Genomic DNA, 22,398 nt, shown 5'->3' on the forward strand with positions numbered 1-22,398 from the left:
TAACACGCCCATACATGATACGAAGAGTAGCAATCAAAGACAAAATGACATACTTTCAGGTGGCAATTGTGTAGGTTGGGTGGTTGGTCAGACATGGTTTTTATGCACCCACAGATATACGTAAAATGAAGTCTAAAGGATCTGACCTCGGTTAGGAGATATGCAACTTGTATTCCCATGGTGCCATAGGCCAGTATATATACATGTGCATCATGTGAGGAAATATACTCGGTATATATTCCGGTGATGATCATGTCATCGACATAGAGAAGAAGAGTCCAACCACGGGATGGAAGGTGGACAAAGAGCGCATGATCATGATCACTTGCCGGAGAACCAGCAACATTGACCATAGAGGCGAAGCCCTCAAACCATGCATGAGGAGCTTGCTTGAGGCTATATAAAGAGCGAAGAAGATGACATACCATGCCTTTAGGAACAGAATAACCAGGTCGCTGCATGTAGACCTCCTCACTCGACTTACCATTAAGAAAGGCATTATTGATATCAAGCTGAGAGACAGACCAGTGGAGACCGACGGCAATGTGGGCCATAGGAGCAATTGTGTCATCGTAGTCACGACCATGCTCTTGCTGAAAACCACGGGCCACAAGACAAGTGATTGGAACACAGGGAGGAAGTAAAACGAGATCCCAAGGGCCACAAGACTTGGTCAATCATAGATAAGTTTGACTTAGGACAAATTTAGAACTAAAATTAATTTGGATTGGAGAGAGTATTTGACAGATGAAGCAACTTGTATCTATAACTTAAGCATTTACGTTTTAAGTGATGAAGACAGAGGTTTCAGAACATGTTTAATACTCCCTCCGTCTCAAAATAAGTGTCTCAACTTTGTACTAGCTATAGTACAAATTTGTACTAAGCTCAAGACACTTATTTTGGGACGGAGGGAGTATCTCTTACTAAGAGCATCTACAACAGGACTGGGCAGATCTGACCATGTGCTCGTGGATAGCGCTGGTGGATGCCTCCTCCATGGCAAAGCCACCGGGCTCAACCTCCAGTCCTCCATGCCCGACGCGTACTCTGCCTCCTCCATGTCGTCCGACTCCTCCTCCTTCGCCTCCTCCATCATTTCCTCATCCTCTGGTACATCCTCCTGCTCCAGCGCAATTTGAGTGCATCTCGGCGGCGATCTCTGCTGGTGCTCGGGCGTGAGCATCTTGGAGTAGGTTATTTTCTTCTGGACCATGGTGACGGCGAGGTCAGAGTGGAAGGGGAAGCAGACGGGGGGAGTGGTGTTGGTACAGACGAAAGGGAGGAGCGAAATGGGGGCGGCTAGGGTTTCCCTCGCAGTCCGGCTTAAATAGCCGGATTTCGGCCAGTTCTTTTGGCAGCTTAAAAAATAAGCCGCATCCTCGCCAGCTTTTTTCATAAGCTGCCTCTTTTATTTATTGGAGCTTCTAAACTAGTTACAAATAACTAACTTAGAAGTCTCCACAAATTTAGGAGGTGGCTTATTTTTTAAGCTGGGGAGAACAACTTATTTTTTAAGCCGCCCAAAAGAACTGACCCTTGGCTCTCGGGCGGTGAGCCGGGGCGGCGACATGGATGCGTTCTCACAAAATCGGAGGAAGCTAGAGAAGTGGCGACGGGTTTTCGGGTGCGCCAGGACGTTTGGGCTGGGTATTGGGTGTCCGGTTGGGTGGCCATTTTGTGACTGGTCGGTGATTGGGCTGTTCGCCCGGACGTTTAGGGAGGGTTTGAGGGGATATCAATGCTCTAAGTGCTTTTACTACCCTACTAGTAAATGCGTACGTGTAATGCACCTTGAGATCAGTTAGAAAATTAACTGCACATTGATATTGGACAGAAAATCAATTGCACGTTAATATTAGGTAGGATATCAATTTACGTGTTAATTACTTGGATAGTCTATATTTGGTATGTTATTAATTGCATGCTGAACATGTTGAGCGTTCGCCATTGGAGCAATATAGGTCATTGAATTGACACTGTTTGATGGCTGAGATTTGTTGGATCTGCCACTTTGGGTCTTTTTATATTGGTATAGATATTCCATTATTTGTTAAGACTGTTGCCTTAATGTATTTTTCCAGTCCCTGTTCTCTTTTCATCTGAGCATTATTCCATTTGCAGGCACTAGAATCAACCAGCACACTGATAGTTGAATTTCATAATGAAATAGAGAAGGCCAATTGGATGAAAGTGCTTGTCCAAGCAACATATCGAGCTTCCGTAGGCCTTTCATTACTTAATAAATTTTGACATAACATGAGGTTTGTACTTGGTTTATCTTATGTTATTCCTCCTCTTTGCTTGTTGTAGGCACCTCCTGAGCTGAACATATTAGGAGATCCTTTCAGTTCTGCTCCAGAAACAAGCACTCCAAGGCTTAGCAGTTTGGGGTCAGTGGATCTCCTTGTGAATGGCTCTGTAATTGAAACAAAGCTTTCACTCTATGGAAGGGTAAACTTCTCATCCTTTTGCCACCTTAATGTGAAATGGGTGTCGTTTTTTAGTGGAAACAACTGTGGTGGAGGCTCCAACAAGTAAAATTTTGTTGTGAAAGGGATATATTTACTCAGAGGGCAGCACAACAGCTGAGGCTGAGGCTGTACCGTGGAGGAAAAGGAGGGGGTGGGGGGTGTACGAGGGGCTAGATAGAGCTGTATATAAAGGAGTGACGCCAGAAACCAGAGTGGTGCCACAAGCCCGCAAGTGTCCATTCTCAGAAAGAGGTATATATTAAAAAGGAAAAGCCAAGAGTCTAGATTAGGCATGTTGAAGATTTTTGTGTTATGGGTGTGGTTAGTGCTCAGATCATTATGTGCTTGGATGGGAGAAGGATAGTTGGGTCTCTATAGAGACATCAGTTCGTAGATGAGAAGACCAAGAAGATAAGAAGGGAGTAAAAAAATGCTGACTATTCACGTCTATGTGTAGCTGCTATTTTTGACTTTATTTGTGCGCCACTAATGGCCACGACCGCAGATTCACATCGTGTTAATTCAGCTGTATTCTGGTGCACTGATGTAGTTAATATTTATGCCATTCTTGCAGTTGGACAGAAAGAACAGAGATCCAGAAGAGCTTCTAATGTTAGAGCTCCTTGGGAATGGGGGAAAGGTATTTTGCTTCAGTCTTAATCTTGCATTAAGAAACAAAGGCAAAACTAGAACTGTGCATCTTTAATCTACTCCGTCTGTTCTGTCCAAGCTTAACAACACTGACAAACGATAACTAGGGAAATGTTGTAACAATATTGTTGATTTTCAGATACACATTGTAAAGCAACAGTTCCTTTTAAAATCAACCTATATTGCGAAACAAAGAGTTAGCATGCAGCATTCTTAGTTCGATGTGTAAATTTTATGTCAATCACGTGCATAAAACATATTTTGTTATTGCTATTGGCCAGCAAGGTGTAGATTGTGCATTCCTTTTATATATTCTTGGATATCAGAGTCGATGTATCTATCGCTGAGAAACAACCATTTTTGTCAAAGTTAATCCATAGTTACCTGATCTGCGATTCGTTCGGTTCACAATTCGAGTAGGTTCGATATGGGGTATACATCTCTGATTCACGAATTGGAGATCCGGTCCATGAACTTGCTATCTCCAGTTCTGGATAGCTTACTGTAAGGTTTGCATGCAAATAGCCATCGAAGATCCTAGATCGATAATAAATGGGCAAAGGGCAAGATCAACCCGGTGCATGTAGCTCCTGCTTGCGCAGGGTCCGGGGAAGGGGCCGACCGCTTTGGGTCTATTGTACGCAGCCTTTCCCTACATTTCTGTAAGAGGCTGTTTCCAGGACTTGAACCCGTGACCTCGTGGTCACAAGGCAGCAGCTTTACCACTGCGCCAAGGCTCCCCTTCTATCGATAATAAATGGGAAGTAGATAAAATTGTTGGTTGGTCCAGCCCAAACAGGCCTACGAGGCCATGACCTGCTGCTTCAGCTGCCTCCGATAGCCTCCTTCTAACCTAACAATCCAGAGCCACAGCCTCATGGGCTTTAGCATATCCTCGGTCGTTCTTTCTCCTGCTCATCCTCCATACATGCATCTGCAGCAAGGAGGGGCTGCTGTTGCGCGACAGCAACCAGCCTGCTGCCTGGTTTTCGCGACCATCTGTTGCGCTACCCACCGCGTTTATTCTGCCATCCAGTCGCCGTCGCCAGCCACCACCTCTAGCCACCAAATCCATTTTCTGGTTCGATTAGAGTTCGACAAATCGGGCAGCGAATCCAGATCAAACCGAGCGAATTCGAACTCCGATCTGAATTGTTCGATCTAGATCGGAGTTCGAGCCCTCTCCCGGCGAATCTGGTAACTATGAGTTAATCTCTCATACTTTACCAGCCTCTTCTTATTATGCCGGCTGGGACCGCTGCCTACAAGAAATCGGTTAATTGCACTTTGATGAATGTTCAAGGGAGTAAAATGGAACCATTACTTGAAAAGCTATACATTGTTTGTGTTGGCAAAAATATATTTCCTATTGTTAAAGGTTAGAGAACACAATAGCACTTAATAGTGTCTGGTAGAAAAACTGGAGTACTGTCGCTGTATCTATTGTTTTGAAACATTGCAGTACTCCCCTTTCAGTCCAGAGAAGAGGTGATATGGAAGTTATAAACCTGTTCCAGGTGAACTTTTTGAGACGGGAGACATCTAAAATATACCACTGCAAAACACAGTACCTGAAAGTGTACACCTGGTTCACCGAAAAAGGCTTTCGCCCCGCTTTATAAATAAAGCAAACCACCACCACAGCCAACGGATACAATAAGGTTCACACCCACACACACACAAAAAACGAAACAGGACAAGTAGTATGGGGTTCCGCTGAGGGCTATAAGTGGCTCCGGGGCGGTAGTGGGGATGATGGCCCGGTAAAGGGATTTGGTGGAGAAGGAGCCCGAAGGCTCTAAGCGCCAGGACATGAGGTCCCGAGGCCACGCGAGGTCCGGCTCGTGTAGAGCAACATTGTCCAAGAGCTCGTGCCAAGCACCCAATTCCAGGGGCCCAAAGGGCCGCCTGAACGCGAGACGCCCTAAGTCAATAGGGGCCATCTCGACGGATACCCGAGGGTCCACGGCGATGGTGAACAAGTCTAGGAAGCGGGCCGCGAAGGGGGATTCACCCGCCCACCTATCGAACCAGAATAGCGTATTTGATCCCGTTCCCACAGCGATGGAGGTCCCAATCCGGAGGACAGGAAGCAACTGGATGATAGATTGCCAGAACTGGGAACCACCTACCTGCTGGCAGAAAGCAAGAGGTTGGCCGCGAAGATATTTATTCCGGATAATCTGCAGCCAGAGACCACCCTCGCCGCTGGTGATCCGCCACAGCCATTGTGTCAGGAGGGCGATGTTCATGCGTTTGGAGGACATGATACCAAGGCTGCCTTGGTCGCGAGGTTTGCAGATCTCGGACCAGCGGACCATGTGGTATTTCTGTTTGTCTCCCTCGCCCGCCCAGAAGAAACGTGCTTGGATCGTACCAATCTCATGGTGTAGGGTCTCGGGCAGGCTGTAGAAGCTCATGATGAATAACAGGAGGCTGGACTATGAGGATTGTCCGAGCCGCCTTCGAGAGCCATCTATCCTGCCAGGGTTCGATGCGGTGTTGAAGCTTGAGCATCGAGGGCCGCAAATCAGCACCAGACAGCCAAGAGTCACTAATGGGGATCCCCACGTAGGTAGTGTGGAAGGAGCCTAATGGGTAATTAAGCCGGTCGGCAATACTCTGTCTCTCCTCAGGAGAGTATCCTAACACCATGACCTGGCTCTTGTCGAAGTTGATCTTGAGGCCCGACAGGTGCTGGAAGCATAGGAGGAACTTGAGATTCATGATATCATTCGCTGATCCTTCCACCGTAATAATGGTGTTGTCTGCGTGCTGGAGCAGAGAGACCCCATTGCCTTTGACAAGGTGAGGGACAATGCTGCGTATGTGGCCCGCAGCCTTCGCCTTGTCGAGGATAGTCGCAAGAGCATCAACGACCATGTTGAATAGGAAAAGGGAGAAAGGGTCGCCCTGCCTAACCCCACATAGGGTGGGGAAATAGGGGCCTATCTCCCCGTTGATGTTGATAGCGGTTTGACCAGAGGAAACCATCTGCATGACCCTTGTGACCCAGCGGTCATCGAAGCCCTTCCTAAGCAACACTTCCTGAAGGAAGGCCCAGCTGACCGTGTCATATGCCTCATGGAAATCAATCTTCAGGAAGACGGCCGCGGGCCTCGTGGAGTACCTCGTGGAAGACGAGGACTCCAACGAGAATGAACCGTCCCTGGATGAAGGCCGATTGATCCGGATGGGTGATGCGGTTGGCCAAAGAGGTCACCCTATTGGTGTACCCCTTTGCCAAGATGCGAAAGATCACATTGATCACTGTGATCGGGCGGAATTGGCGAATATCCGTAGCGCCAGGAACCTTGGGGATAGAGTAATGACCACGTAGTGGAGGCGGCGAAGGTCGCAAGTGTCCCTATAGAATCCTTCAAAGAGGGCCATCACCTCAGGTTTGATAACACTCCAGAATGCTTGAAAGAACTTCACTGGGAGACCATCTGGGCCCGGCGCGGAGGTTGGATTTATGCCCTTAATGGCCGTCCACACCTCCTGCTCAGAGAATGGAGCCGTGAGGGCTGCGTTCTCCTCGACCGAAATGCATTGGTCATCCTGCCAGAAGTTAGTAGCTAAGGCTAGGCCTCCCAGAGGGGAGGCCGCGAAGAGGGCTTTATAGAAGCCATCGACGTGGGACCGAATGTCGGTCGGGCGCTGAATAAGGGTCTCGCCATCCCACAACAGAGGTATCGTGTTGCGCCGCCGGCGGCCATTGGCGATGGCCTGAAAATAGGCGATGTTGGCATCACCTTTAAGGACCCACTTTTGGGTCCCCCGTAAGCGCCAATAGGCCTCCTCGTTCGTGTAAATGACAGAGAGTTGATCTTCCAGGTTGTATCGAAGCAACCATTCGCCAGGGGCGAGCCCTGCTGAGTCCGCGCGAATGTCCAGGGCCTGAATGGCCGTGAGGATGGACTTTTTCCGCTCGTGAAGATCTCGACCAAGGTTAGCGCCCCAACCCTCCATAATCTGCGGAGACCGCTTGGCACAAAAGTGCCAGTCGTCTACCGCCGACACGCCACGGTGAGGGGCAAGCCAGGATTCCAACCACCTACCGCGGACGGCCTCGGCGAAACCGTTCTGGTGGAGCCAGAATGTTTCAAACCGGAATCTCGGTTGGGGGGGGGGGTAGGACGATCATTCTCCGAGGAGAGAAGGAGGGGGACGTGGTTCGATCCAATCTGAGTGATGGCACGGAGCGAGGCAAGCAGGGAGTGGAACTCCCACTCCCGCGAGACTAGGACCCAGTCCAAGACAGACCGGGCTGGGTTCGCTTGACGGTTGGTCCAAGTAAACCTGGCACCAACCCTGTCAAGCTCGCGAAGACCAAGGTCCGAGATGCAGTCATTGAACATTTGCATCCGCGCGTAGTTGACCCGGTTGTTATTCTTCTCCTCCGAGCGTAGCGGAGGAGTTTGAAGTCGCCGCCCACAATGACTGGGAGAGGGGCAGCCGACACCTTACGTCTAAGTTCCTCGAGGAAGGAGGCGGGCCAACTATGGTCCGCCGGTCCATAGACAATAACGATTTCCCACTTGAGCTTAATAGCACGTTCGTAGAGTTCCATGCTGACAAAGAACCCCCCCCCCCCTGTCCATCCCACCCACCCACCACGAAGGTGGCATCCTTGACACCTAATAGGATGCCACCCGAGCGGCCGGCAATCCCACTAGAAGGGAGCCAGTGCCACGCGAACAGATGGGGGCTCAGCCGCCCGAGCTTGGACAGGGAAAACTCAGTAAACATGGTTTCTTGGATTGCTATGATGTCAATGTGTTTGTCTCGCATGTACTCGATGAGCTGGCGGCGTCAGCCATCATGGCCAAAGCCGCGGATGTTCCAGAAAAGCGTATGCATTTAGGGGGCCATCGGGGGGCTACTTGACCCCAAAACACGGTACAGGCTCTGAGCGCGAAGGGCCGTCGTCCCTGAACGGGTGCGGCCCCGGAGTTTGGAGTCTCCCAGCTCCAGGCGGCGACCGGGACGGCCCTGACGTGCCGGAGGGTCCACAACCGTGGAGGGGGGAGGGGCGGGAGTGCTGAGCAACCGAGAATGAGCCTCAGCCACTCTACCGTCAAGGATCTCTCTGGCCTGATGGCCTCAATTTGGACTAGAGGGGGTGCAATCTCCCCTCGAAAAACTATCACGGCGTCCGCCGCCACCTTGGCCAGCTGGCCAAGCGGAGCAGCCTCGAGAGAGGAGAACGAGCACGTAAAAGAACTAGCAGGGATGTCTGGGGTACCTGTCTTGAGGTTCCGGGCTGCCCGCTCGGAGATGGGCAGAGCCGGGCTATCGTCCGGCCGTGCCGCGTCAAGCTGAGCACTGCGGCGGGAGGACGACACCAGAGACGAGGCTGAGCGGCCCCGCCTGGAGTAAGCAGCCATGCGTGGGGGGAGGGGTGGGGAACCACCGGTGTGGTCACCAACCCTGCCTCATCCGCAATTGCAGCCGTCGGGGACGTAGGGCGCAGATCCAGCTCGGAGCACGCGACAGAGAGAGCGCCACAAGGTGGGAGCCGCAGCAGGGAGGCAGGCCAGGGGGCCCCGGGGGCGAGGGGAGTCTGGCAGACGGGGCAACCTGGGTCAGCTCGACGGGGTCTTCGGGGAGAGCAGCAGGGAGTTGGCGGCCGCCGAGTCCGTGGCCGGGGGTGGGTGGTCCACCGGCAGCAAGCGCGGGCGCCTCATCCGCCGAAGGAGGATCGGCCGCGCGGGGCCCCGGATCGGACGGCAGAGGGGTCAGCTCTCCCCCCACATCTGGCAGAGCGATGGAGAGGGCGGCGTGGGAGCGAGGGGAGGAGGCCGGGAAGACGACTAGCCCGACGCTGGAGGCGTCACTCCCCCTCGGAAGCCCCGGCCGCACGGCCCGGCGAGATGGCCCGAGGGGGCGACGTCGCAGCCGAGGGAGCCAGCGTGGCTTGGTGACCACGCCCCCTAGCGGATGGAGCCGGAGGCGTAGGCGAGGGAGACCGGGAGCGGGAGTCGTCCCTCGTCCGAGCCCACGTCATCATCGGAGCGGTGCGCGGGTGGTGGCGGCCGTGGTAGTCTCCGTCGGCCGCTACCGGGAGGGCCATCATCGGAGTAGCGAGGGCGGCCCACGTGGTTGGGAAGCTCAGCGAGCACTTGATTACGGAGCCTGATTCTATATATAATTTATGGATTATTATAGAATCTATCTTTTTCTGCAAATCATAGTGGGAATCCTATTACCGATACCTAAACGTTTTCTTTGTCGAAACAGAAAGGAGGGAAATTGGATAACCGACGACACGAGTTTCCCGTTCAACGTTCCGCTTCGCTCCACTATTAGATAGGCAATTCAATAGTTACCGACGAAAGGAGTTCCCCTTCTCTTGGCCAATTGACGTTCTGCTTCAATAAGTCATGACCTTCACTCTCCTCAAGTGAGGAGGAGCGATCCGGAGGTTGAAGCCCTGGTCGTTGAAGAACACCCGGACTGTGGCGCGGAGCTTGGAGGAGTCCAGGCACTTGACCTTGACCCAGACCTCTCTGTCCACTCATCTTGGCATTGCTGATCTGTTTGTGCTTCATATTTTTATGGTTCAGCAATTGTTGCACATCATGATTTACAAGGTTCCATCTTCATTTTGCCCCCAGCTCCAATACTTATTGTTTAGTTACTTTTGTAGGTTAATGTTGTTCAATCTTCTCGTGGTCTAAGTGTGAAAACAAAGCTGCATTCATTGAAGATAAAGGATGAGCTACATGGTCGTCTTTCAATGTCTACGAAGTATTTAGTATGTTCTGTTATCAATGAAGATTTGGAGTCCTTTCCTAAGAAAAATGAAGATTTGCAGCCTGAAGGTTCTTTTACACCTGACATGGAGGATCACCCCAAATCCTTCTCTGTGGAGGAAGATTCATTCATGGATGCATTGACAGATTTTACTTCTGACCAAAGTTTCAATCTCCCTGATCATGATATTCCATCAAACTCAATGTCTGATCTGAATGAGTACACTTTATGCTTTGATGGCGATCAGCAAAATTTGAAACCTACTGAAATTTTCTATGAGGCACAAGACAACAATGTCACTGATTTTGTTGTTCTTACATTTTTGAGTAGGACTCCAGACTCTTGCCTTTATGATGGTATAGATTCACAGGTAATTATTTCTGTGCTTTACAAAAGACATCGTGTATTTGTCTTCTTCTTATTCCAATGGTGCTGTAAGAAGGGTACCAGTTTTGCCTGGTAAAAGAATATTGATCCAACAAGTTTCAATTTTAATTTGACTTTCCAGTCAGATTACTCGTCTTGCCCCAGAAAAGATTATCAGTCTAAACAATTCTTAATTCAAATTTTGAATTTTCAAGTTGAAATTCTGATAATATAGTTACTGTTCAATATATGTTCAAGCTAATGACAGGAATATTGCCAAGCTAATTTATTTTTAGACAATGATTGCGAAGCTAATAAGGGCAAGTTGTATTGTGTAAAGTGAATTACCTTTTCACTATGGTAAATAGATTACCTTTTCACCATGGTAAATAGATTGTAGAGCACAAAAAATATATACAAAACAACAACAACAAAGCCTTTAGTCCCAAACAAGTTGGGGTAGGCTAGAGGTGAAACCCATAAGATCTCGCAACCAACTCATGGCTCTGGCACATGGATAGCAAGCTTCCACGCACCCCTGTCCATAGCTAGCTCTTTGTCGATACTCCAATCCTTCAGGTCTCTCTTAACGGACTCCTCCCATGTAAAAATCGGTCGACCCCGCCCTCTCTTGACATTCTCCGCACGCTTTAGCCGTCCGCTATGCACTGGAGCTTCTGGAGGCCTGCGCTGAATATGCCCAAACCATCTCAAACGATGTTGGACAAGCTTCTCCTCAATTGGTGCTACCCCAACTCTATCTCGTATATCATCATTCCGGACTCGATCCTTCCTCGTGTGGCCACACATCCATCTCAACATATGCATCTCCGCCACACCTAACTGTTGAACATGTCGCCTTTTAGTCGGCCAACACTCCGCGCCATACAACATTGCGGGTCGAACCGCCGTCCTGTAGAACTTGCCTTTTAGCTTTTGTGGCACTCTCTTGTCACAGAGAATGCCAGAAGCTTGGCGCCACTTCATCCATCCGGCTTTGATTCGATGGTTCACATCTTCATCAATACCCCCATCCTCCTGCAACATTGACCCCAAATACCGAAAGGTGTCCTTCCGAGGTACCACCCGGCCATCAAGGCTAACCTCCTCCTCCTCACAGCTAGTAGTACTGAAACCGCACATCATGTACTCGGTTTTAGTTCTACTAAGCCTAAACCCTTTCGATTCCAAGGTTTGTCTCCATAACTCTAACTTCCTATTTACCCCCGTCCGACTATCGTCAACTAGCACCACATCATCCGCAAAGAGCATACACCATGGGATATCTCCTTGTATACCCCTTGTGACCTCATCCATCACCAATGCAAAAAGATAAGGGCTCAAAGCTGACCCCTGATGCAGTCCTATCTTAATCGGGAAGTCATCGGTGTCGACATCACTTGTTCGAACACTTATCACAACATTATTGTACATGTCCTTGATGAGGGTAATGTACTTTGCTGGGACTTTGTGTTTCTCCAAGGCCCACCACATGACATTCCGCGGTATCTTATCATAGGCCTTCTCCAAGTCAATGAACACCATATGCAAGTCCCTCTTATGCTCCCTATATCTCTCCATAAGTTGTCGTACCAAGAAAATGGCTTCCATGGTCGACCTCCCAGGCATGAAACCAAACTGATTTTTGGTCACGCTTGTCATTCTTCTTAAGCGGTGCTCAATGACTCTCTCCCATAGCTTCATTGTATGGCTCATCAGCTTAATTCCACGGTAATTAGTACAACTCTGAACATCCCCCTTGTTCTTGAAGATTGGTACTAATATACTCCGTCTCCATTCTTCTGGCATCTTGTTTGCCCGAAAAATGAGGTTGAAAAGCTTGGTTAGCCATACTATCGCTATGTCCCCGAGACCTTTCCACACCTCAATGGGGATACAATCAGGGCCCATCGCCTTGCCTCCTTTCATCCTTTTTAAAGCCTCCTTCACCTCAGACTCCTGGATGCGCCGCACAAAACGCATGCTGGTCTCATCAAAGGAGTCATTCAGTTCAATGGTAGAACTCTCATTCTCCCCATTGAACAGCTTGTTGAAGTACTCCCGCCATCTATGCTTAATCTCTTTGTCCTTCACCAAGAGTTGGCCTGCTCCGTCCTTGATGCATTTGACTTGGCCAATATCCCTCGTCTTCCTCTCCCGGATCTTAGCCATCTTATAGATGTCCCTTTCACCTTCCTTCGTGCCTAACCGTTGGTAGAGGTCCTCATATGCCCGACCCCTTGCTTCACCAACAACTCGCTTTGCGGCCTTCTTCGCCATCTTGTACTTCTCTATGTTGTCTGCACTCCTATCCAGGTATAGGCGTCTGAAGCAATCTTTCAAAAAATATATATGTTAGCTATATTGGGAGACTTTAAACAGGTTGCCAGTTGGTAACCAGTAACAGGCAGGGTTTGGGACGTATGCTTGGGTATCCTCTCTCTGTTTAATCCTTGGCTGTCAGTACCTTCCCTTCCACTAAAGCTTGTTGTTTACATGTTTTGCTCATTACAGATGAGTATCCGTATGTCTGCACTGGAGTTCTACTGTAACAGACCCACACTTGTTGCTCTTATCGAGTTTGGAGTTGATGTCAGCATGGTTAATTCTGTGCCAAAGAGTGACCCTGACATGGCAGGTGCAACACACAGTGCAATACCCACTGGGAAGGAACACACTGGCCGTACTGTTGTTAAAGGACTGTTAGGTTATGGAAAACGTCGAACTATTTTCAACATCAAAATGGATGTGGATCGGGTATCTATGTTTCTTAACAAGGAAGATGGTTCTCAGCTTGCGATGTTTGTGCAGGAGAAATTTCTGTTTGACCTGAAGGTGAGTTGAAGGTAGTATAGGGCCGAAGGATATTATTTATTTATCTTCTATATATCTGGGCATGCTATTTAGAATGTTTTGGATGGCTGGTGCTGTTTATAGGATGCTAGATTAATACAAAAAACAAAAATATTCCTTGGTATGACCGTCCATGAGAACAGGAACAGGGGACATTCTTAGATTTCATACTTGACTGTTATTTCATTTACACATTTCTTTAATTGTCAGGTTCACCCGGGCTCATTTTCTATTGATGGTATGCTTGGTAATATGAGATTTTGTGACATGTCCCTCGGGCCAGATCATCGGTGGGGTTGGCTTTGTGATATACGGAAACCAGGTGTTGAGTCGCTTATAAAGGTAATATATATTGATGTACATGTCCAGTTATTTTCGTGGCTTGGCGATAAATGTTCATCCCTGAATGGGGTACTCCTTCCTTCCATATTAATTGTCGACTTTGTACTAAATCGGTGACAGTTAATATGGAACAGAGGGAGTACCAGATTAGCAGAGTAACAGTCTTCTCTTCAATCCTGAAGTACAGTGTGGCCATGTGTTACATATTTTACTTACAAACAAGGTTCTAGCATGGTTACCAGTATCAAAGCTCAATATGTTGTGTTCGCCGCCTGAAAAACTCGAGTCATAGTTTCTGTTATATTACAGAAGCGCCTAAGTTTATGTTGAGCATGGTTAGGTTAGCACTCTATTTCCTGCATTTTCACTGAGATGCAACCCAAATGCTAAGATCATTTGTCATTTTCATCTGCAAGCTTATAAAAAATGGAATTACATACTTAACCACACTTGGCCAGGAATTCACCTGCTAGGCCAAAGCACATTTTCTTATTTATTACAAATGCATTAAACAGAAGCTGGAGAAGTCCATGCATGAGCAAAGAAAGCAAAAAAAAAAAAGAAGAGACTTGAGGGATTGGAATGTAGCCAAGGATTTGGCTCTTGATAGGACTGTATTGAAATCAGCAATCCATGTATCAGAACCTTAATTTACTTTCCTTCACTTTCTTTACCTGTACTCTCTTCTTTTTGGGTTCTCACAGTTTTCTGTTGGGTTTCATCTCTAGGGTTACATGGGGTATCCACTATAGCAGGCGTAAGGCCCAGCCTGTAGCAGGATAGGCTACGGCCAAGTAGGAGCAGCAGTACGGGTTACTTCCTTGCAGGATTGATTCCCTGATGGGAGGTATCAATTTGTAGTAGGAAGGTCTTTAGGAAGAGAAATAGAAGTTGGACTCTGAGAGGAGGCCTGTACGAGGAAACCCAAGCAATCAATAAAGTCAAAGTCTTTTTCCCCAAGCTATTCTATTCCTCCTCTGTTACCCCCTCAACACCGGCAAGACACCTGCCCGGTGGATCTTCATCGGTCCTCAGGCACCTTCAGGCCATGGCTATGCGCTCCAACCCACGATCCTAACATCTAGCCTAACCCAACTTGCTTGGGACAAAAGGCTTCATTGTTGTTGTTGTTGTTGGTGGTGGTGGTGTTGTGACATCTGTTAATAACAGTATGGTAAATAGTTCTCTGTTATGTGGCTCGAATTACCTTCAAATGTGCAACTTTGAAATGGTTATGATTGCCACATATACTTGAAGTTCGATAATACATTTGTTTCTGGCAGCTGAAGCAGTAGAGTAATTTTCCTTTCCATTCTTTTGCAGTTTGCCTTCCAGTCTTACAGTGCTGACGATGATGACTACGAAGGTCATAATTACAGTCTGACTGGGCAGCTTTCTGCCGTCCGTATTGTCTTTCTTTATCGGTTTGTCCAGGAGGTATACATCACCAAGCCAAGTTGGATTATCTGATCTTCCATGATATGTATTTTTTGAAGTGCTTTTTCGCTTTGCAGTTTACTTCTTACTTCATGGAGCTTGCTACCCCTCACACTGAAGAAGCAATTAAGTTTATGGATAAAGTTGGAGGTTTTGAGTGGTTGATTCAGAAATATGAGATGGATGGTTCTTCTGCTATAAAGCTGGATCTTTCACTTGATACACCCATTATCATTGTCCCGAAGAATTCCCAGAGTGAAGAGTATGTCCACGCTTTATGTTCTTCAGTTTAATAATTCTTTAGGACTGTTTCCATTAATTAATCTAATAGTTTAAAATAACTATGGCATACCACACTTGTGGGACAAAATCTTGGCAAACAGAAATGATGAGTCGTCGAGATAGCGACCTGTGAATTAGTCTAGACTAGCTAGGATTAGTCGTGGCTAATCGTTGTCTACCATCATGTACCATGCGTTACAAATATTATCCTAGATACGAATATAGCACACACAAAATGCGTCAAGGGAACTAGGCAGAGCATGTACCATGAGTAAGGCAATGTTGACAAATAAAACAAAGGAATTTAAACATATGAACCATCAGCCATGCCCATTAGCCATGAATGAATACTGAACAAGTCAACACATCATGTGTCATACAACGTTACAACAAATAGTTAAGTGACATCAGCCAAAGTGCATAACAAATAAGTTCCTGACAACATTATTCCCTAAGAAAAGTTCCTAAGGACATTATCAAAAGCAACAAAAGGCTGCACAATCCAGAAGTTTTCTCCAGTCCCCATAATTTCACATCACATCTTTCGGCCTCAAGTCAAACATCTGGTTGCTCATCCAATCAAAATTCACCGGCTTCATGGCTTTGTCCAGCATCATTTTGTGTTTCTCCTCCTTTGTCGTTGTCGCTATCAATGTCCCAGTTGTCCATCTCATCGTTGCCCTCACCCATGATATCTTACTAGAAGGGTTGGGCGCGCTTCGCTGCACTGTTGGTGTTGTGATTTCATAGTTTTTGTTTGTTATTTGGTTTGGCCCGCTGGGAAGATGACCGTGTTTTTTTTATGATGCGATGTCTTGGTGGGCTTTCTTGGCAGTGTGATTATGTGTTATCTGCTAACCAACCCATACTTGTGCGGGGAAGTTTCTTTACGCTGGTGGCCGCATGTATCATATTGGTGCTACATTGTCACATGTTGGCGCTTTATTTCGTGGTAGTGCGAGGGTGCACAGGATTGATATGTTTTTTATAGGCTGCCTCTGCCGATTACTCAACAAATCGTTTACCCGGTCAAAATCGTTAATCAAATCCAAAATCGAACACCTTAATTAAATGAGAAAGCTCCTTGAGAAATCGTTGACCCGGTCATAATGGTGAACTAAATCCAAAAAATTGAACACCTCAATTGAATGGGAGGGCTCCAAAATTAGGGAGCATAGTGAATTAGAAGATTTGCTACTACTCAACCTCTTCTTCAACAACTGTCTCCATCCTCTTCCTAAAACAAGTGATATGAGGGCCTATGGGTCTCTACTAGTATCACCACGAGCAGTCCTTGGGTAGTTCCGCCCTCTTAGGCGTCATTTGGTTTCACGGGATCCTCCCAGGATCCCCGCTATTTCCCTGGTTAAGAACCCCACATGGAAAGTTAGTCTCGATTTTCCCGCCGTAGCATTTGGTGGAACTGAGGAGAAGTTCATGTCCCGATCGATCCAATATCTCCGGGTTTCCCTCCCACGTCTCCCCACATCAGGAGAATTGTCCCCAGCCGCCGTTCGCGTTCTCTTCGCCTCCCACTTACGAAATCCGTAGGCTATGGCCCGACCTCCTCTGCCTTGGCCTTCCTGTTGGCAGTCTCCTCAACAACAGCACCCGCTTCGTCTCCTTCCAATCACGAGCAGCGGCCTCCCCTCCCCTGGGTGTTGCCGAAGAACCAAATGGAAAGGAGATCATCCCCATGGGAGAAGGGGATCCCCTGTGTCCGTGAAAATCCCCCACATGGATTTGTTACCCTGGGCAGTCCTCCCCTTGCAACCAAACAAAGCCTTAGTGTTTCCGCAGCACCCATTTCTGAATAAACATCACCCCAAGTTAATTCATCACCATCATCGTCTCGGTGAACAGGTTCGGCATGAGCAAACCCATTCATTTTCCCACTGAGATTCCTCAAGGATTAGTGGGTTATCTTCTTCCCTTTAGAGCCTGCCTCTCGTAGCTCCTGAAATCTTGTTTTCATTCTCTGCTTGTATGAAACATACATGCTTATTCAGTTTCTTGTGCTCTAAATGATTTGTGGTATGGATCTGCATGCACAAGTTTCATTAAGCAATGAAATGGCAGCTGCAATTAACATATGAAAATCACAATTTTGCAAGCTACTTGAGAAATGTACTCCAATTGCGCTTGCAGCCACCCGATGACGAACAACAAAGAGTTATGATTCTCTTTGCCAACGATTGGAGCTCGAAAGCAAGTCCACCATATGCACCCGACCAAGAAACTACAAAAATATCATGCATATGAAATCAAAGTTTAGACATTGCTCAAACTGATAGAAAATTAATTATGCTTATACTTTGTTACTTATGAGCATTCCTTTTATCTCGGTCTTTGATCGCCATTTTCTTTGAGAAGCAGCCTTCAACTCTCTCATTGTCGCAATGCTTATCTTGCTCTGGTGTTCATTGTTACCATCTTCTATACCACATCATTGAAGATTGACCGCAAGTGTTGCAGCAAGCTTTTCTGTTTGTCTCTTTGATGTGATTTTTTCTTTTGCTTGGATTCAAGATCGATGATGCCCCATACAACATCTGCTCCATCTGTTGGTCCATCTCTTTTCAACAGTATTTAGCACCTCTTTTGGTAAAGCAGGTTTCCTTGCAAAGCTTCTTCACCATCAGCAATCCTTAGAGCAATAAATAGTGGTTGTGAAGCTCTCATGCAATTCTCCACTAAAGTCCAAAAGGGCAGGGAAAGCACAGTTTTTTCACTCCTCTTCCCCGATGGAGTTGGCTTGAATCTGTTAACAAAGACAGCTTAAAGTAAGCAACGATGTTGCAAAACGAGCAACTGCAGGCCTCATAAGATCACCACCATTGGTCTTCTTCCTCATCAAATCAAGAATTCTTCAATGAAACTCCGGTATCTTCCTAACATCCACCGGCATGAGATCCAAGCAGTGGGCAGCACAAGGGGTCCCGAAAATATGAGGAGCCCTGCATCAATCTGTTCCTCTAGCAACTTTGCAACCAAAGGTGCATCAAGTGATTCAGCGGAAACATTATTGGACCCCGAGAAGAACGGGACTAGATAAGGTAATTGATCAAATAGTGTCCCTTCACGGTTGAAAGGGAATTACATGCAATTGCTAGAGGAGCAACTTAATGAGGGGCGGGGAGGCTAGTGACAGTGGCAGCGGAAGGAATGTGAAACCAGTCAAACTCTTGTGCTGCGGTCTGGCTGTGAAGGTGGTCTCTGAAGCCAGAAGAGTCAGTAACAAGACCTGCAGAACCTCATGGAAGATCTAGTAGCCGCAAGCAGATGCTGAAGTCCTGCAGCTGAAGAGGTCGGCTCAATGTGATTGTCCTTGCCGCATTAGGTGCAATGAGGACGAGGGCGGCTTGCACCTATCCAGTGCGACAGGCGGTGTAGCAGGTGAATGGACAATGATCACTGAGGGAACCTCCAACATACCTGGAGGCAGGCGAAGCGGCGGTGGTGCGACCTGGAGGTAGCCTAGGCATCGATCCACCGGTGGCGGCGACACGCCCTAGGAGGCGGCAACGGCGGCCTGAGATGGTGGAGCTTCGAGGAGGAGAGGTGGCTTCGATCTAAGAGGCTTGGACTGGGAGCACGGTGCCCAGATGGGATTGTGACGGAAACTTCAATCTGGACACGGGCTTCGAGTTTGATGAGGTCGCGCTGGGGGCGGATCTGGAGATCGGCCCAGTCCAAGCGAGGAGGTTGCAATCGGGGGTTGGGAAAGCAGAAAATCGGCAAAATAGACGAAGATGAAACCGAGGTCGATCGAGAGAGGTGAGGCTGGAAAATTTCCGCTCTGGGAAAAATCCCTTAACGGCCTCTTTGATTGACAGGATTCTCAAAATGCAGGAATAGAGTGTCATGTCCTCTTGTATCCTACAGGATTACAAAACTACAGGAATTTGGCTGGAAGAGTGTTTGATAGCACAGGAAAAACAAAGGAATTCCACCATGAGGTTTGAGTGGATCGAAAATTTCCTCCAAAATTTAGTACAAATGAATCCTATGGAAAAGTTCCTAAGGGTTCCAATCCTGTGAATCAAACAGGCACTGTAGGAAAAAATAGTAAGGATCCAGATCCTACAGGATTACAAAACTACAGGAATTTGTCTGGAAGAGTGTTTGATAGCACAGGAAAAACAAAGGAATTCTACCATGAGGTTTGAGTGGATGGAAATTTTCCTCCAAAATGTAGTACAAGTGAATCCTATGGAAAAAATTCCTAAGGGTTCCAATCCTGTGAATCAAACAGGCACTGTAGGAATAAATCGCAAGGATCCAGATCCTCCGAAACCTGGGCTCATGATACTATACTAGAGCAACTTCACTGTATTGCACAGCCCAAGGGGCAAATATATAGGACAAGAGACTTGGAGTACAAGTAAGGAAATCTAGACTAATACGAATACTTATGGATACTCCTTAACAGCGATAACAGCATTATGATACAAGAAAGCATGCCATTTATCTCCATTGTAAGGAGCAATTTTAGTGTTTTGAATATAGCCCAAAGGGGCAAATATATAGTACAAGAGACTTGAAGTACTCCTTAACGACAATAACGGCATTATGATACAAGAAAGCATGACATTTATCTTCACATCTTTCTGTAGCTATATACAACTGGATTTGGGGCAACTGAAAGTTAAAAATGATTTTAGTTGGCACGGAGGTGAAGAGAGTGACCCATCTGCTGTGCGTCTTGATGTTCTCCATGCTGAGGTATTTATTGGACGCAAACTAAATTGTTTAGTTTCCTCGCCTGGGTTATTTATTCTCCTGCTTCAATAACATGCAAATAGATAAATGGAATCAACATGGCGGTTGGAGTCAATGGCACTCTCGGGAAGTGTATGATTCAAGAGGGTCATGGCATCAATGTAGGGGTGCGGCGTAGTCTGAGGGATGTTTTCCGAAAGGTCCCAATGCTCTCCATGAAAGTTCAGGTGATTAATTTGTTTTTCGTATAAAGTTTGGCTTGTTATCTCTTGCTTATTTGATCGCCATAGTTTTGTACTTTAGAGCTGACATCTTGTTTTCTGGCCTGATTTTTATAGTGCAATCCTATTTGACACTGTATGCATGCTCTTGCTCTATTTATTTGTGCTCTTCACTCATACTTGAAAAGTTAAACTAAAGCTCAAAGATAGTTCAGATGCTGAGTTTCCATCTCCAGAATACTTTTGTTATCTGTTGGATGCCAAAGTGACAATGATAAAGAAGGTACCAGAAGGTACCGGCGGCAATGGTTACTAGCTCAGCTTTATGTTGGCAGATGCATCAATGGAGAATATTTTATGAACTGTCCACCCCTATGTGGTTATAGCTGAAATCCTATATTTTTTTGTAATTCTATGTTCTTTTGTCTGCAGATAGGATTACTGCATGCTGTTATGTCGGATAAAGAATACAACGTCATCACAAGTTGTATTTCGACAAATCTATCGGAGACACCCAATCTTCCCCCCAGTTTCCGTGAAAACGTAAACCGGACAAAAGAGTCAATACGCCTACTTGCGGATAAAGTTAACCTTAATAACCATTTGATGCTTTCACGTACTGTTGTCATCATGACTGTGAATGTCCACTATGCTTTGCTAGAACTTTGCAATGGTCCAGATGCCGAGTCACCTCTCGCGGAACTTGCTGTGAGTATCCTTTAAGAGTTACACAACTTGTCTTGTAGGGGAAAGAATCAATGAGATTGTTTATCACTGGTCCTGTAAATATTTCATATTATGTGTCCCGCACATTTTTAATGCCTGTTCAAGCTTTTATGCAATGTATTTTTTAACCCTGATAGCATGTTGGTTACTGTCATAATTTCTTTTTCTGCAGCTAGAAGGTTTATGGGTTTCTTACAGGACAACTTCACTGTTTGAGATGGATCTATATTTGTCTATACTTAAACTTTCGATTCGTGATATCCGCCCAGATACAAAGTCTGAGATGCGCTTGATGCTTGGATCTTATTCAGAGACTTCTAAGCTGAACACACCAGACCCTTCATCAGATGGGGGGGTTTCTAACCTAACCATGCTGATACTAGATTATCGATGGCGTTCTTCCTTCAAATCATTTGTTATAAGAGTCCAACAGCCTCGCATACTTGTTGTCCTGGATTTTCTTCTTCCAGTAGTTGAGTATTTTGTGCCTTCGATAGGTACAATAACAGGCAGAGAGGAAAGTCTGGACCCAAAAAATGACCCTCTTATGACCTCAAATGACATTGTACTTTGTGGGCCTGTTTTCTTACAGAGAGAGAATGTTATTCAACTCTCTCCTGAGAGGCAACTAATAGTTGATGGTTGCGATATTGATGAGTTTACTTATGATGGTTGTGGAGGCACCATATCATTATGTGAAGAGCTTGACAAGAAGGGGCAGTTATACTCTGAGACTATAATCATTGTTGGGCGGGGTAAAAAGCTAAGATTCAAAAATGTCAAAATTGAGGTGCATGCTCAGTGAACTTGTGATTTGCTTAATTTTCTTCCTTTAACACAACTATTATGGTTTTGAATGATGTCCTAATTTTTGACTCATACCATTGCTATGTACCCTAACTTCATACTTTTTGTATGTATACAAGAATGGTGCATTACTGAGGAAGTGTGTTTACTTGAACACTGGAAGCAGCTATTCAATCTCTGCTGAAGATGGTGTTGAGGTTTCAGTGTTGGAAACTTCTTTTAATAACGATGAAGACAATCGTTTCCAAAGTGAAGAATACAACAGACAATTCAATGCACTTCAGCCTGCTGCTGGTTCACCCTCAAACCAAATGTTAAATTTTACATTTGAAGCGCAGGTATGACACTTAACTTTAGAAGTTATATTAATTCCCTGGCAAACATGCACCATTGTGCATTCAATTGGGTCCGTCTGTTAGTTAAATGCTACTTTAAGTCTTATACTTTCGGATTTGCTATTAACCGTTAGCCGTTTTTGTGCATACCACTGAGACTCTTTAGCAATACATATGCTGGTATCTCAAAAGTGATAGACGTATGTGTATCAGTGGCAGTCTGAAGAGCTGCATGCTAAAAGCAGTCCCATTTCTAGAAGTTCTGGTTACAGTTAGATGGTTTAAGAGGTTTGGTAATGGCCCACGCTAGAGGCCGATCCTGGAGCAACAGGGTACATTAGTCTTGTTTGCCGGATGTTTGCTCCCAGGGAACTCGTCTTCCATCTGGATCTTGCTAGATGGCAGGTTGCTTCCTCCAGACAA

At 46.5% G+C, this 22,398-nt stretch overlaps 1 protein-coding gene across 1 annotated transcript in view; it reads left to right on the forward strand.

The window, feature by feature from the left end:
- Positions 1–22,398, forward strand: part of LOC119326650 — a 69,454-nt gene that overhangs the window by 28,315 nt on the left and 18,741 nt on the right. Inside the window, exons 23-35 of the mRNA XM_037600265.1 lie at positions 2,125–2,223; positions 2,314–2,454; positions 3,049–3,114; positions 9,778–10,254; positions 12,765–13,085; positions 13,314–13,445; positions 14,769–14,882; positions 14,960–15,144; positions 19,781–19,889; positions 19,970–20,113; positions 20,540–20,815; positions 21,006–21,623; positions 21,760–21,978. Of these exons, the coding sequence (XP_037456162.1) occupies positions 2,125–2,223; positions 2,314–2,454; positions 3,049–3,114; positions 9,778–10,254; positions 12,765–13,085; positions 13,314–13,445; positions 14,769–14,882; positions 14,960–15,144; positions 19,781–19,889; positions 19,970–20,113; positions 20,540–20,815; positions 21,006–21,623; positions 21,760–21,978 (2,901 nt within the window). The remainder of the gene's footprint in view (positions 1–2,124; positions 2,224–2,313; positions 2,455–3,048; positions 3,115–9,777; positions 10,255–12,764; positions 13,086–13,313; positions 13,446–14,768; positions 14,883–14,959; positions 15,145–19,780; positions 19,890–19,969; positions 20,114–20,539; positions 20,816–21,005; positions 21,624–21,759; positions 21,979–22,398) is intronic.

This window comes from Triticum dicoccoides, chromosome 6B (genome assembly GCF_002162155.2).
Source record: "Triticum dicoccoides isolate Atlit2015 ecotype Zavitan chromosome 6B, WEW_v2.0, whole genome shotgun sequence".
Classification (NCBI taxonomy): Eukaryota; Viridiplantae; Streptophyta; class Magnoliopsida; order Poales; family Poaceae; genus Triticum; species Triticum dicoccoides.